Source organism: Bos indicus, chromosome 26, assembly GCF_029378745.1.
Source record: "Bos indicus isolate NIAB-ARS_2022 breed Sahiwal x Tharparkar chromosome 26, NIAB-ARS_B.indTharparkar_mat_pri_1.0, whole genome shotgun sequence".
NCBI classification, from domain to species: Eukaryota; Metazoa; Chordata; class Mammalia; order Artiodactyla; family Bovidae; genus Bos; species Bos indicus.
In genome coordinates, this window is record NC_091785.1 from 14889479 (window position 1) to 14904869 (window position 15391).

The window sequence follows — 15391 nt, forward strand, 5'->3', positions numbered from 1 at the left end:
AGGCAGGCTTCTGGTCACAGGAGGGCTGCCTCATGGCTGGCCACTAAGGCTGCAGAAACACTATGAATTAATGAGGCAAGTATGAGCTGACAATCCAAGTCAACAGAGAGTTGCTAAGAATCTACTGTTCACACCCATTAGGATGACTATTATCCCCAAAAAAACAAACCACAGAAACAAACAAACAAACAAAAAAACACAGAAAATACAAAATGGTGGTAAAAATGTGGATAAGATGGAACCCTTTTAGCACTGTTTGTGGGGATGTAAAATAGTACAGCCACGATAGAAATCAGTATGGTGGCCACCTTGAGCAAATCTGAGTTCCCTGCAATTACATAACTGCTGACACTCCCAGGTGGCTCAGTGGTAAAGAGTCCGCCTGCCAATGCAAAAGACACAGGAGACCCAGGTTCAATCCCTGAGTTGGGAAGATCCCCTGGATAAGGAAATGGCAACCCAGGCCAGTATTCTTGCATGGGCAACCCATGGACAGAGGAGCCTGGCGGGCTGCAATCCGTAGGGTCTCAAAAGACAAGACTTAGTGATTGAGCACACACACAGACAGGACACCTTACCCCTTAGATGGTGGAACAACTGAGTCCTGAGAGAAGGACCTTCTACGAGACCACAGTTCAGTTTGGTTGAGGAAATACTCCTCATTGGATTTCTGGGAGAATGACAAAATGTGTCTTTGCTATCACTTTCCATTTCTGTGCTTTTCTTCTACCTCTCTGGACCTCCCTCTCCAGTCTCAGGCAGGTAAAGCCCTCAGGTCGCCTCTGGCAGGGCTGCCCCACCTAGCCCTGCAGGCCTGCACAGGCTGAGCACTCCCTAACCCTAATCCTATTTCACAGAAGAGAGTGAGAAAGCATGGTCCAGCTAGCCTGCCCAGTGCAGTTTTCTTATTAATTTAATTCAGTTGGGCTGCTTCCTTAGTACTGTTCACATTAGTTTCTTCCTTCTCATTCTAGCCATGAAATGAGCTCCCTCTGTCTTAGAAAGCGCTTGTCTCAACTAGTACACCCCTCACTTAGTCTTGTTGTTGTTCAGTCACTTAATCATATGCAACTCTTTGCGATCCCATGGACTGCGGCATGCCAGGCTTCCCTGTCCCTCACCATCTCCCAGAGTTTGCTGAAGCTCATGTCCATTGAGTCAGTGATGCCATCCAACCATTTCATCCTCTGTACCCCTGACTTCTCCTCCTTCCCTGAATCTTTCTTATACCTGACTAGAACTAAAACATCCACAATGCTACCTAATGGCTCCCAACTGGTTTATGAGTAAAACATAACCCTAATCACACCAATTACTCCTTGATCAACCTCACCCCACAGGACAGGGGCTCCCTGGCCCTTTCTGATATTTTTCCAAACCTGGAATATCTTTCTTTTCATTATTTCTGTCATCCTTTAAGACCACTCAAGAACACCGTCTCCATGAAGATTTCCTCTCTTTCATCTGCTCTTGCATGCCTATTCTGGTTTGTAACTCATTCTTGTGTTCCAACCAGCTGGTTCCCTAGACACAGAAGACAAACCATGTGATATGTATTTTTCTAGACTTAATTTCTGTTATACTGTCTGGCACATTTTAGGGCTCCATAAAAGTAAACGTTATCAAATAGGGAAGGAAGTTTAGGAATTCCCATGTGCAATTTTATATATGTATTCATTTAACCCTCAAACATCCCCTCAAGGTAGGAGATATAATAACTCCTAGTTGAACTATAATAACTCTGCAGCTGAAGGTTTTAATTCATTAGCTCATGAGCACTTAGAAAGTAAGAGGTGAAAATTGGAATGCTCATTCCTAAGCCTCCCTGGCTCCAAAGCCCAGGGTTTTTGCATCCTCATGTCCAATAAGCTTTTACCCTAATGCTCAAGGCCAAGTTTGCTGATAAAGCTTAAATGTCTAAGCAGCTGTTTCTAAGAGAAAACTGCTCAGAGTCTCTCAAAGCACACCCCCTACTCAACAGAACAGCTGTTCAAAAGGACTTACAAAGTAAAGTAATCACTGCCAAATTATGGCAAACACATTCTGTCTTACAGACCACTGAACGTTTCATGCACAAATTTTCAACATAAAACTGGCAGCTTCACAGTTTTATGTTGGATCCTTTCCCAGTCAGGATCAAGGAAGCAAAAAGTAGTATGATACTGATTTGCCCTTGGGTAGCAGGTGCTAGGGACTCGGTGTTCAGAAATGTATGAAGTGGCCTTTGCCAAGCCTAATCCACAAAGCATCTGAGAGAATAATAAATGTAATTCTTCCTGAAAGAAGAAAGAATGGTGGACTTCTGACCATTTCAAGACCAAGAATTAATGACTTTATTGTCTTACATCTCCTGCCAGGGCATTGTTTCCAGGGTCAATCTTTAAAACATATATTCAACATCTGTGATATGATAGAGTGGCAGAGGACATAAAAACTCCATGACTTCTTTTTTTTTTAATCATTTATTTATTTATTTTTGACATTGCTGGGTCTTTGTTGCTGCTCTGGCTTTTCTCTAGTTGTGATGAGTGGGTGTTACTCTCTGGTTACAGTGCATGGGCTTCTCATTGCGGTGGCTTCTCTTGTTGCAGAGCGCAGGCTCTAGGGTGCCCAAGCTCAGTAGTTGTGGCTCCTGGGCCCTGGAGCACAGGCTCAGTAGTTGCGATGCATGGGCTTAATTGCTCCTCAGCATGTGGAATCTTCCCAGACCAGGGATCAAACCCATGTCTTGTGCATTGGCAGGTGGATTCTCTACCACTGAGCCACCAGGGCATCCCCCACCTCCTGCGTCATGCCTCCGTGGCAGAGCCAGATCCCATGGGGATGGAGAGACCCACTAGCAAACCCCAACCAATCAAAGACCAGCACCCCTGGACATACCTTAAGGGCATACACTTAAGATTTGTTGTGCAGGAGGAAAACAAGTCACACTGATTTGTTTTTCAAAGGTAATTGTGGCTTTGTAAATAACTGAGAGTCTATAAAATACGCCTTTGGAAAGTGTACCTTTCAGAGTTTCCATGCCTTGATAAGGTGGGGCCACTTTCCACAGATAGTGAGTCTCCAAACCCTGTTCTCCCAGAACTGATGGGGATGATTCAGTACCTTGAACACTTTTGCTTTCCAGAGTGTTTTGTAAAAACGACGCAGTAGTTCTAGCAGAGTACCAGTGTGGCATGGTTGTCAGTTTGTGCCAGTGGGAATCTTTGACTAGCCCTACAGTATGGGCTTCCCTGGTAGCTCAACTGGTATAGAATCTGCCTGCAATGCACGAGACCCTGGATTGATTCCTGGGTCGGGAAGATCCCCTGGAGAAGGGATAGGCTACCCATTCCAGTATTCTTGGGCTTCCCTGGTGGCTCAGATGGTAAAGAATCCACCCACAATGCGGGAGACCTAGGTTCAATCCCTGGGTTGGGAAGATCCCCTAGAGGAGGGCATAAGGCAACCCACTCCGGTATTTGCCTGGAGAATCCTCATGGACAGAGGAGCCTGGTGGGTTACAGTCTATGGGGTCTCAAAGAATTGGACATGACTCAGTCACTAAGCATGCACAGCACGGTATGGTCTGGGTAAACCAGGTCACCATGTAGGCCACTCACTAGGTACCTTCACAGATGATAGTGAATGAGACCCGCTGGATCTTTCTCCCATCATACTTCACCATTCCTAATTGGAATTTCGTAGCTTTTCCCTTTACTTTAAATATCACTTTTCTAACTCAACTATTTTTTTCAAATTTTCAAGTAGCTAAGTAGTTTTTGCTAAAAATAGTCAGAGAATTCTCTATTGCATAAATCACAACCTTTGGGGAATTTCACAAATCTACTTCCTTTCAGATAAGCCACCAGAGGCCCATTTTTCAAGAGGAAAAAGGGATTCTCAGAGAGGTTAAGTGGTTTCCTCAAGACTACAAAGTTGATAAGCTCAATGCAGGGGATACCCTAGAAATACCAGGATTTCAGTCTCAAAACATGTCCAGATGAAATAACAAATATCTGGAAAAATAAGCAATAACATGAAAATTCTTTAGTGACATCTGGACTAAGCAGTAGCCGTTCCACAAAGACCTCAAAGAACTACACAAGACCAGAAGTGAGAAAATTCTGGCTAATGGAATGGGCTTGATAAGGACAAATGAGACAACTGTTAGTAGTTGCTACAACTATGCTCTTTTGGAGTCAAATGTTGAATGTGGACACAATGTTGCCACATTGTAAAAGTACAATACAAAAGTGTGCAAGAAAATTTCCTTTCAACCAATCTTTTCAAGAGATTTGACACAGAGGCAGGAGACTAGCCAAATGGAAGTCATCAGCAATAGTCAGCAAGACTGCCTTTAAAAGAAAAGAAATGCACACATATACATACACAGACACACACACACATACAAACACCAGGGAATCTGTCTTTCAGAAATGTTCTCTTTTACAAGGAGATCCACTGTAAGGATGTCCATTGCAGCCTCCTTGCTAACAGGGAGTAGCTACTTACAACTTTTAGCAAAAAATTACAACTTTTTAGCAAACTTACTCCGAGAAGGCAATGGCACCCCACTCCAGAACTCTTGCCTGGAAAATCCCATGGATGGAGGAGCCTGGTAGGCTGCAGTCCATGGGGTCAGGAAGAGTCGGACACGACTGAGCGACTTCACTTTCACTTTTCACTTTCATGCATTGGAGAAGGAAATGGCAACCCACTCCAATGTTCTTGCCTGGAGAATCTCAGGGACAGCGTAGCCTGGTGGGCTGCTGTCTATGGGGTCGCACAGAATCGGACACGACTAAAGCGACTTAGCAGCAGCATTGCAGCAAACTTACAACTCTTCAGCAAAAAATCAGAAAGGATTCAAATCAAACTATTTAGAGTAGTTACCCCTAGGTAGCAAGACTGTAGAGAAAGGAGGGACATGGTGAGAACTGTCACTTTTTAGTTTTATAATCTCCTTTGGATTGTTAGTCGGTTTTGTTTCTACATGCATATATTTTTTAATTAAAAATCTTTAATACTAAACGAACTTTTTTGATATGTGATGTTTGGGGGAATCATAAAGTCTTAGCCTTGGAAGAGGCCTCAGAAGTCTGTCTAATCTAATCTCAACTAGATTAGTCTCACAGCCTGGCTGTCTGTATGAGACTCAAGGGAGAATGGCCAGCACAGACTGACAAGCACTCTGCTCTTACGATTCAGAGTTGGCTTGCAGAACCCAGCACACCCTAAGAATGTGAAAACTCTCTCCTTTTGCACTGCTAAATATCCATGACATCCACACCATAGGGACTTCAGTAATCCTCAGATCCTGCTGGTTCATACAAGGTCTTGAGTTCAGCCTCAGAAGGGGAATGAACATGAGAGATTGAGGTCAACTAAGTCAGTTGGCTGTCAGTACAGCACGTTCCCAACTAAAGTCTACAGGGGGGCTCAGTGTCAACACAGCCATCACCATTAACACTCCCATCACTTAGCCATTCTTCCTACAATCCTACAGCTTGAAAAGAGAAGTGCTGATTACTGCCCGATCTTGCTGTTTTATGTACTCAAGAGGCAAAACTGTTTACAGTTAGTAAACTCAGGGGCTTTCTTTGGTGCTGTCTTGAACCTCTGTTAGGGCTTTTCACATCTTACTCTCCTCATTTCTCACTCACGCCACCCCATGAAGGACATCTGGCTTTGCTCCATTCCAATGGATGGATTTATGGTGATATCAGTATCCTCAATTCCGTCAGAACGTAATGTTACTTAATCTTACCCAGTGCTCAAAATTGGAAGGCATGCCTGGAAAGGGTTTGCTATCACCAATATTTTAGACTATTGAAATAGACTGAAAGCAAGAAAAATGCCATAGTCATTATTATATGTGCTTTAGTGCCTAACACAATGCCTTTCATACCCTGCTGAGAGCAGTTATTCAATACATGGAACTGTAAAATTATAGAGCCCTAAAACTGAAAGAAATCTCAAGGAGATCAGTTCCCATGATTCCACAGCTGAGAAATCTGAGACCTTGGTGGTGAAATCCGCATCATCGGCTGTTCTATGAACATTAGCCAGAGTCCAGATACTCCTACTCTGGAGCTGAGTTGTTTCTTCCATTAGATTGCTTGTCAGGTGAATAAATAAATGACTTTACCATTCGACTTATACAACCAAAGGAGACTAGAAAAGAGACTGAAGCTAAATGACCTAGTAAATGTAATAATTTACATAACCTATATTGGCCCACATGAACTGAAGTTTTCCACTTTCAGTTGAGTGTTTATGTTCACAGCCTTAGGCAGATGTAATTTTAGTCATGTGAAATTTTTGACCCATACATACTCCAGACAAACAAGTCAGATTTCAATATAGTGTTACATTGTAGTTCCTTTATGATCTGTACGACTTGCCCCACGACATTACCAGATTGAACCCAACATATTTTTACATGTCTTTACATGTCAATGGCGAAGGAAACAAACTTTTCATCTTAGGTCCCAATTATGCAACTGCTTCAGGAAAAATTTTTTTACAAAGCCACAGTGAGATATCTGTCAGAATGGCTGCTATCCAAAAGGCGAGAAATAAAATGTGTTGGTGAAAATGTGGAAAAAGGGAACCTTCATACATTCTTGGTGGGGATGTGAACTAGTCCAGTCACTATGAAAAAGACTATAGAGATTCCTCAAAAAATTAAGAGTAGAACTGCAACATAATTCAGCTATCCCACTTCTGGCATTTATCTAAAGAATAAACAAACACTAATTTGAAAAGACATGTGCACCCCTGTGTTCACTGCAGCATTATTTACAATAGCCAAGATATAGAAATAACCTAAGTGCATACCAATGGATGAATGGATAAAGAAGATATGGTATATACAGATATGCAATGGAGTATTACTCAGGAATTTTTTTAAATGGTAAAACCTTGCCATTGCAACAACATGGATAGACCTTGAGGGTATTATTATAAATGAAATACATCAAACAGAGAAAGACAAATATTAACACCCTATGATTTCACTCATATACAGAATATAAAAAACAAACTAAAAAAAACAAATGAACAAACCAAATTAGAAAAACAAAGAAAACCCAAAACATGTAGATATAGAGAACAGAGTAGCGGTTATCAGAAGGGGAGGGGTGGGGAGGAAGGCAAAATGTGTAAACAGGATCAACTGTAATGAAGAATGGAAATTAAATATTTGGTGGGAAGCATGCTGCAGTACATACAGAAGTAGAAATATAATATTATATAAAACATAAAATGTTACAAACCAATGTAACTGCAATAAAAATAAATTTGGAAATAAAAAAGAAAAAGATTTTTTAAAAGAACACATGCAGGGGAACCCTGATATAACATGAGTATGTGATATTCACTAACCAGATTCTTAACTACATTGTACATTAAGAATCCAAGTTTTGTCTCCCAAATCTTTTTTAACTAACCAATCATTTGGCAGCTTTGGGTTTCATTTCTCTGCTCATCTCAGAGGGGGAGATTTCAGAAGAGGAACAGAGATAAAATGGACAAAAGAAAGAAGAAAGGCACAGGTTACTCAGAAACTGGAAGGGAGAAGTAGTGAGTTCCCAGAGGAAGAGAGAAACGTGCTGAGGTTTGATCAGGATCCAGACACCCATCAGGGCCCCCACTTTTTCTGCCCTCCTCTCTCACTCCCTTTCATTTTTCCTGCCAAGGAGTGAACTGGCAATCTTACCAATGACCTTGGACAAACAGAACCCACTAAAGCTCCTAAATTCAGCTTTAGACACATCACTCCAGCCCAAACTGGAATGACCTACCATGGCTGACAGTGTGCCATCCCTCCAACCACTCATGTCCCCCTCCATTGCAATGAAATGTCAAGATAAATCACCTGTCAGAATTACAACAAGCCTTTTAAAGATGATCTACTCTACACCCCCCTCATTTGTTTTGCAGAAGAGAAAACTGACATCCAGAGATTTCTAAGTCACTAGAGCAAGTCCAAACTAGATGCCTAAACTGCAAATTTGCATTGTTCAGAGCTCTTTCCTCTAGGAGCAGTTTAAAAGCTACGGAACACACAAAAAAACACCCTAACTTTGGAGAGATGAAGAACAACTATAAAGAGGCACAAAATAACATGAAACAAACCAAAACAATACCTTTACTCCACCTCCCAGAAGCCCAGTGACAATAAAAGCAGCAAAGGGCTGTTTTACCAAGTAATGGTACTTCGAACAACTTAATTGTGCTTTTTCCTCCTTTATCCATTTCTCACAGGCAGAGGCAATAAAAACGTATACATGATTACTGAAACTCCTAATATGAACCAACACATAACTATTTTTTTCCCAGAACATTTTGATACTTGAAATTTGGTATATGGTTTACTACAAGGGCTATTAGAATTCAAACATCCGGTCATACAATGAGCCTCAAAGCCCTGCGGAAAATCAAATGCCTTCCACAGAAATCTGTCCTCTCCCCTGACCTGTACAGGTAACAAATTCTAGCTATAGCTTCAGAGGATTTGATCGATCGCAGACTTTCAGAGAATGTGTAGACCCAAGAAACTAACATTCCAAAGCAGGACTGGAGAAAAAGAAGCAAACTTGGCCTTACCCTTAAAAATAACAGAAACAATAGGATCCGGTTTCCCAAATTTCGTCTTAGGGATATTGCTGGCAGATTCCACAATCACTCGAAGCATGGCTCTCAATGGACAGAAAGCAAGCTTCAGCAACGAAGTTAAGGAGGCTAGGGCTCTGGATCCTGGCCGCGCTGCCCGGGAGAGAAAGCGGGGGATGACTTGTCCAGCGAAGAGGGAAGGAGGAGAGGCAATGGGTGGGTCCCTGACGGATTATTTACTGAAGGTTACGTGTAAACTGATATCCAAACGCCCCAGTCTCCGCAGCTCCGCAGGCACCCACTTAAGAATTCGGGAAATGTGGAAGTGAAAAGGACAAAAGCCAGCTAAAAATAATTATGGGCAACAAATGAAATGGAGCTAACAAATGTAGACAGGTCAGGAGACTACTAAAACGCTGCTGTTAATAAGTGACAATACTCGAAGCCCAATTAATTGGTTTTCTGTTTCCCTTCCATTCTTTTCTGATCTTCCTGGAGTTTTAAAACTTGACTGAATCAGTTTAAAAAAAATTTTTTTTTTTTTTTTTTAACTTTTGCTGTTTCTTTTCTCCTGCTGTTGAGCATACTCACTCAGCAGTAACTTACAGAACAAATTGTTTTGAATCAGTTAAAGGGTGCCCCCTATCGTATGGCAGAGAAATGAATGAGTTATTTCAAGCAAACTTCAATCCCGAGGTCCTAATAGGGGTTTACAAAATTGGTGTCCTGGAGGCTGATCCTTTTTAGTTGCAAAAGGGTTCTCCATAGACCTTTAAAAATCCTTAAGAGGTGAGAGCTGGCGAGCTAAGTTTTCCTGGTCCATCAGAAGCTGCTAGAAGTAGTATTCAGTGAAAATGGAGAACTGACTCTCCATTCTTCAGGGTCTAAACCCCAGCAGTGTCTTCCTTTTCTTTGTTAGAGGAAAAAAAAAACATTTGATGAGACTTGTTAAAGTGGCCCAGGAAGACTTCATTCAAGGGGAGAGGACTACTACACTGGAATCTTTCAGTGTATGAGAGAGTTTGGGCTCATATCGGAATAGGGCATGGACAAGGGGGAATTGGGGCTTTCCTGGTGGCTCAGACAGTAAAGAATTGCCTGCAGTGCAGGAGACTGGGTTTGATCCCTGGGTCAGGAAGATTCCCCTGGAGAAGGGAATGGCAACCCACTCCAGTATTCTTGTCTGTAGAATTCCATGTACAGAGGAGCCTGGCAGGCTATACTCCATGGGGTCACAAAGAGTCAGACAGGATTGAGTGACTCACACTTTCACTTTCAAGAGGGACTTAAAAGCCAATGAGCAGGCGGCGGCGGGGGGCGGGAGGGGGGGGGTGCGGGGGTGGGAAGGAGGGGGGGGTGGCAGTCAGTGGATGGAAATTACTAGAAGAAAACATCAAGGATAAAGGTAATTCTGGTTTAACTGACCTAACAGGATTCTTACTGAACACAAGTCAGGGTGATGAGACATCACCTGGGGGTGATGGAGAATGAGAAACCCCCAAAGATGCAGAAAGTTGATCAGACATGGAGAGAGGGGCATTCTGGTTAAACCGACTCAGCAAGGTTCTTGTTAAAACTAGATTTTATAAGGAAGTACACAGATGGGTGTGACTAAAGTTTGGTCAAGGAAAAAAATCTTTATGGCCTAAGGGTGTGTTGGGTGGTACAACCTGGTGATTAAGATCACTAGAGGGAGCCTGGTGATAGTAGTCCTCCAGACCTGAATGTGGATCCCTGCTTAGTTACTCTTTTTTTTTTAATTTTATTTTATTTTTAAATTCTACAATATTGTATTAGTTTTGCCAAATATCGAAATGAATCCGCCACAGGTATACCTGTGTTCCCCATCCTGAACCCTCTTCCCTCCTCCCTCCTCCCTCCCCATACCCTCCCTCTGGGTCGTCCCAGTGCACCAGCCCCAAGCATCCAGTATGGTGCATCCAACCTGGACTGGCGACTTGTTTCATACATGATATGATACATGTTTCAATGTCATTCTGAACTATGTCACAAACCCTCTCTTTTGCAGTTATCTCTAAAATGAAGATTGTCTACAAGGTCTTAGTGTGGGACCTGGCAAAAAGCAAGCAGTAAGTTCCACACGTCAGCAACCAGAAATTTATGCTTATTCAAAGCATTTCTGTTAATGCAAGTTGGGTTTAAATCAGAATATCATTGTGTTTCAGAAGAAAAGGCTAAAATAAAACTGAGTGAAAAAAAACAGAGGACTTCCTTTTGCTTTTGAATATACTATCAAGAAGACCCATCTGTAAGCAAACACTTCAAGTACATGGAATAAGTACGATTTACCTACACGAATTCTTCTGTCTGAGTAAATGTTTCAACTGCTTATACAAAGAACCAGGGAATCCGGGACTTCCCTGAAGGGAAGTTAAGACCAAGACCAGCAGCTAAGACCAAGATCCCGCATAACTCAAGGCCAAAAAAAAAAAAAAAAAAAGAACCAATGAACCCAATGTCATATACATTATTTCAGTTCATTTCAGTCTCTCAGTCGTGTCTGACTCTTTGCAACCCCATGAATCGCAGCATACTAGGCCTCCCTGTCCATCACCAACTCCTGGAGTTTACTCAAACTCATGTCCATCAAGTCGGTGATGCCATCCAGACATCTCATCCTCTGTCCTCCCCTTTTCCTCCTGCCCCCAATCCCTCCCAGCATCAGAGTCTTTTCCAATGAGTCAACTCTTCCCATGAGGTGGCCAAAGTACTGGAGTTTCAGCTTTACCATCAGTCCTTCCAATGAACACCCAGGACTGATCTCCTTTAGAATGGACTGGTTGGATCTCCTTGCAGTCCAAGGGACTCTTAAGAATCTTCTCCAACACCACAGTTCAAAAGCATCAATTCTTTGGCGCTCAGCCTTCTTCACAGTCCAACTCTCACATCCATAAGTGACCACTGGAAAAACCATAGCCTTGACTAGACAAACCTTTGTTGGCTAAGTAATGTCTCTGCTTTTGAATATGCTATCTAGGTTGGTCGTAACTTTCCTTCCAAGGAGTAAGCGTCTTTTAATTTCATGGCTGCAATCACCGTCTGCAGTGATTTTGGAGCCCAGAAAAATAAAGTCTGACACTGTTTCCACTGTTTCCCCATCTATTTCCCATGAAGTGATGGGACCAGAGCCATGATCTTCGTTTTCTGAATGTTTGGATTTAAGCCAAGTTTTTCACTATCCACTTTCACTTTCATCAAGAGGCTCTTTAGTTCCTCTTCACTTTCTGCCATAAGGGTGGTGTCCTCTGCGTATCTGAGGTTATTGATATTTCTCTGGGCAATCTTGATTCCAGCTTGTGCTTCTTCCAGCCCAGCGTTTCTCATGATGTACTCTGCATATAAGTTAAATAAGCAGGGTGACAATATACAGCCTTGACATACTCCTTTTCCTATTTGGAACCAGTCTGTTGTTCCATGTCCAGTTCTAACTGTTGCTTCTTAACCTGCATACAGGTTTCTCAAGAGGCAGGTCAGGTGGTCTGGTATTCCCATCTCTTTCTGAATTTTCCACAGTTTATCGTGATCCACACAGTGAAAGGCTTTGGCATAGTCAATAAAGCAGAAATAGATGTTTTTCTGGAACTCTCTTGCCTTTTCCGTGATCCAGTGGATGTTGACAATTTGATCTCTGGTTCCTCTGCCTTTTCTAAAACCAGCTTGAACATCAGGAAGTTCATGGTTCATGCATTGCTGAAGCTGGGCTTGGAGAATTTTGAGCATTACTTTACTAGCGTGTGAGAATGGTGCAATTGTGCGGTAGTTTGAGCATTCTTTGGCATTACCTTTCTTTGGGATTGGAATGCAAGCTGACCTTTTCCAGTCCTGTGGCCACTGCTGAGTTTTCCAAATTTGCTGGCATATTGAGTGCAGCACTTTCACAGCATCATTTTTCAGGATTTGAAATAGCTCAACTGGAATTGCATCACCTCCACTAGCTTTGTTCGTAGTGATGCTTTCTAAGGCCCACTTGACTTCACATCCTCCAACTAAAAAAATTAATTAAAAAAACACAAGACCTGCAAAAAAAAACCACAAAGGATAAATAGAAACAAGCCCCAAATAATCATAATATTGTCTATAGTCCACTAAAACATGGGCTGTATTTACTTTATGTGTCCACCGCTAGTAAAGTAATGCTCAAAATTCTCCAAGCCCAGCTTCAGCAATGCATGAACCGTGAACTTCCTGATGTTCAAGCTGGTTTTAGAAAAGGCAGAGGAACCAGAGATCAAATTGCCCACATCCGCTGGATCATGGAAAAAGCAAGAGAGTTCCAGAAAAACATCTATTTCTGCTTTATTGACTATGCCAAAGCCTTTCACTGTGTGGATCACGATAAACTGTGGAAAATTCAGAAAGAGATGGGAATACCAGACCACCTGACCTGCCTCTTGAGAAACCTGTATGCAGGTTAAGAAGCAACAGTTAGAACTGGACATGGAACAACAGACTGGTTCCAAATAGGAAAAGGAGTATGTCAAGGCTGTATATTGTCACCCTGCTTATTTAACTTATATGCAGAGTACATCATGAGAAACGCTGGGCTGGAAGAAGCACAAGCTGGAATCAAGATTGCCCAGAGAAATATCAATAACCTCAGATACGCAGAGGACACCACCCTTATGGCAGAAAGTGAAGAGGAACTAAAGAGCCTCTTGATGAAAGTGAAAGTGGACAGTGAAAAACTTGGCTTAAATCCAAACATTCAGAAAACGAAGATCATGGCTCTGGTCCCATCACTTCATGGGAAATAGATGGGGAAACAGTGGAAACAGTGTCAGACTTTATTTTTCTGGGCTCCAAAATCACTGCAGACGGTGATTGCAGCCATGAAATTAAAAGACGCTTACTCCTTGGAAGGAAAGTTACGACCAACCTAGATAGCATATTCAAAAGCAGAGACATTACTTAGCCAACAAAGGTTTGTCTAGTCAAGGCTATGGTTTTTCCAGTGGTCACTTATGGATGTGAGAGTTGGACTGTGAAGAAGGCTGAGCGCCAAAGAATTGATGCTTTTGAACTGTGGTGTTGGAGAAGACTCTTGAGAGTCCCTTGGACTGCAAGGAGATCCAACCAGTCCATTCTAAAGGAGATCAGTCCTGGGTGTTCATTGGAAGGACTGATGGTAAAGCTGAAACTCCAGTACTTTGGCCACCTCATGGGAAGAGTTGACTCATTGGAAAAGACTCTGATGCTGGGAGGGATTGGGGGCAGGAGGAGAAGGGGAGGACAGAGGATGAGATGTCTGGATGGCATCACCGACTTGATGGACATGAGTTTGAGTAAACTCCAGGAGTTGGTGATGGACAGGGAGGCCTAGTATGCTGCGATTCATGGGGTTGCAAAGAGTCAGACACGACTGAGAGACTGAACCGAACAATTTGAGGATAATTGCTTTACAGTATTGTGGTAGTATTTGCCATACATACATCAACATGAATCAGCCTCGAGTGCACGTGTCCCCCAATCCTGAACCCGCATTCCACCTCCTTCCCACTCCATCTTTCTGTGTTGTCCCAGAGCAACGGCTTTGAGTGCCCTGCTTCATGCATCCAATTTGCACTGGCCATCTATCTTACATATGGTAATATACGTGTTTCAATGCTATTCTCTCAAATCATCCCACCCTTGCCTTCTCCCACAGAATCCAAAAGTCTGTTTTTTACATCTGTGTCTCTTTTGCTTCCTTGCTTATAGGATTGTTGTTATCATCTTTCTAAATTCCATATATATGCATTAATGTCCTGTAGTGGTGTTTCTCTTTCTGGTTTACTTCACTTTGTACAATAGGCTGCAGTTTCATCCACCTCATTAGAACTAACTCAAATGTGTTCTTTTTTGTGAAATATATTTACAGAAAAATGCATACAACATAAAGGTGACAGTTTAACAAACAAACATCCAGGTCCAGAGAGAGAACATTACCAGAACTTTGGAAGCCCTCACATGACCCATATGTCACAAACACCTCTCTTCCCCATAGGTAGCCTCTATCCTGACGTTTATGGTAATAATTTCTGTGCTTTTCTTTATGGTTTTTAATTCCCTCAAATAGTTTAGATTTGCTTGATTATGATCATATGAGTTATTTTATATATCACAAACTTTATATATATATATTTATACCTATGTGTATATACATTGGAGAAGGCAATGGCACCCCACTCCAGTACTCTTGCCTGGAAAATCCCATGGACGGAGGAGCCTGGTAGGCTGCAGTCCATGGGGCCGCTAAGAGTCAGACATGACTGAGCGACTTCACTTTCACTTTTCACTTTCATGCACTGGAGAAGGAAATGGCAACCCACTCCAGTGTTCTTGCCTGGAGAATTCCAGGGATGGGGGAGCCTGGTGGGCTGCCGTCTATGGGGTCACACAGAGTCGGACACAACTGAGGTGACTCAGCAGCAGCAGCATGTGTATATACATGCACACACACACAGTATGAATTCTTTGATATATTGTGAGCTTTACAGCAGTGGCATATAAGTAAATTCTTTTGTGTTTAGCTTTCTTTTTTTCCCACATCATATTGTGAGATTGATCCTTACAACTCTACTTTCTTGAGTGTACCATGTTTTATTAATCCACTTCATTGTTGATACACATTTGGATCATTCAGAATTTGGGTCTGTTACAAACAGGTCTACTCTGAGCACACTTGTACAAGTTCATGTACAAGTGTGCATAAGCAGATTTGGGGTCTAACCTATGACTGGAATTGCTGGAGCCAAGGGTATATGCATATTTTCAAAATTACTAGGTGATTCAA

The 15391-nt window shown here is 42.3% G+C and overlaps 1 protein-coding gene across 5 annotated transcripts in view; it reads right to left on the minus strand.

Moving 5' to 3' along the window:
- MYOF (myoferlin) overlaps positions 1–8915 on the minus strand; it is a 178743-nt gene extending 169828 nt beyond the window's left edge. For 4 of the 5 annotated variants that reach the window (XM_019952911.2, XM_019952909.2, XM_019952910.2 and 1 more), the window contains exon 1: positions 8593–8911. In XM_019952911.2, the coding sequence (XP_019808470.2) occupies positions 8593–8680 (88 nt within the window). In that variant the 5' untranslated portion in view covers positions 8681–8911. Of the gene's footprint in view, positions 1–8592 lie in introns of all 5 variants that reach the window. The other variant, XM_070780492.1, reaches the window with a different exon arrangement.
- Between the last annotated feature and the right edge of the window lie 6476 nt (positions 8916–15391).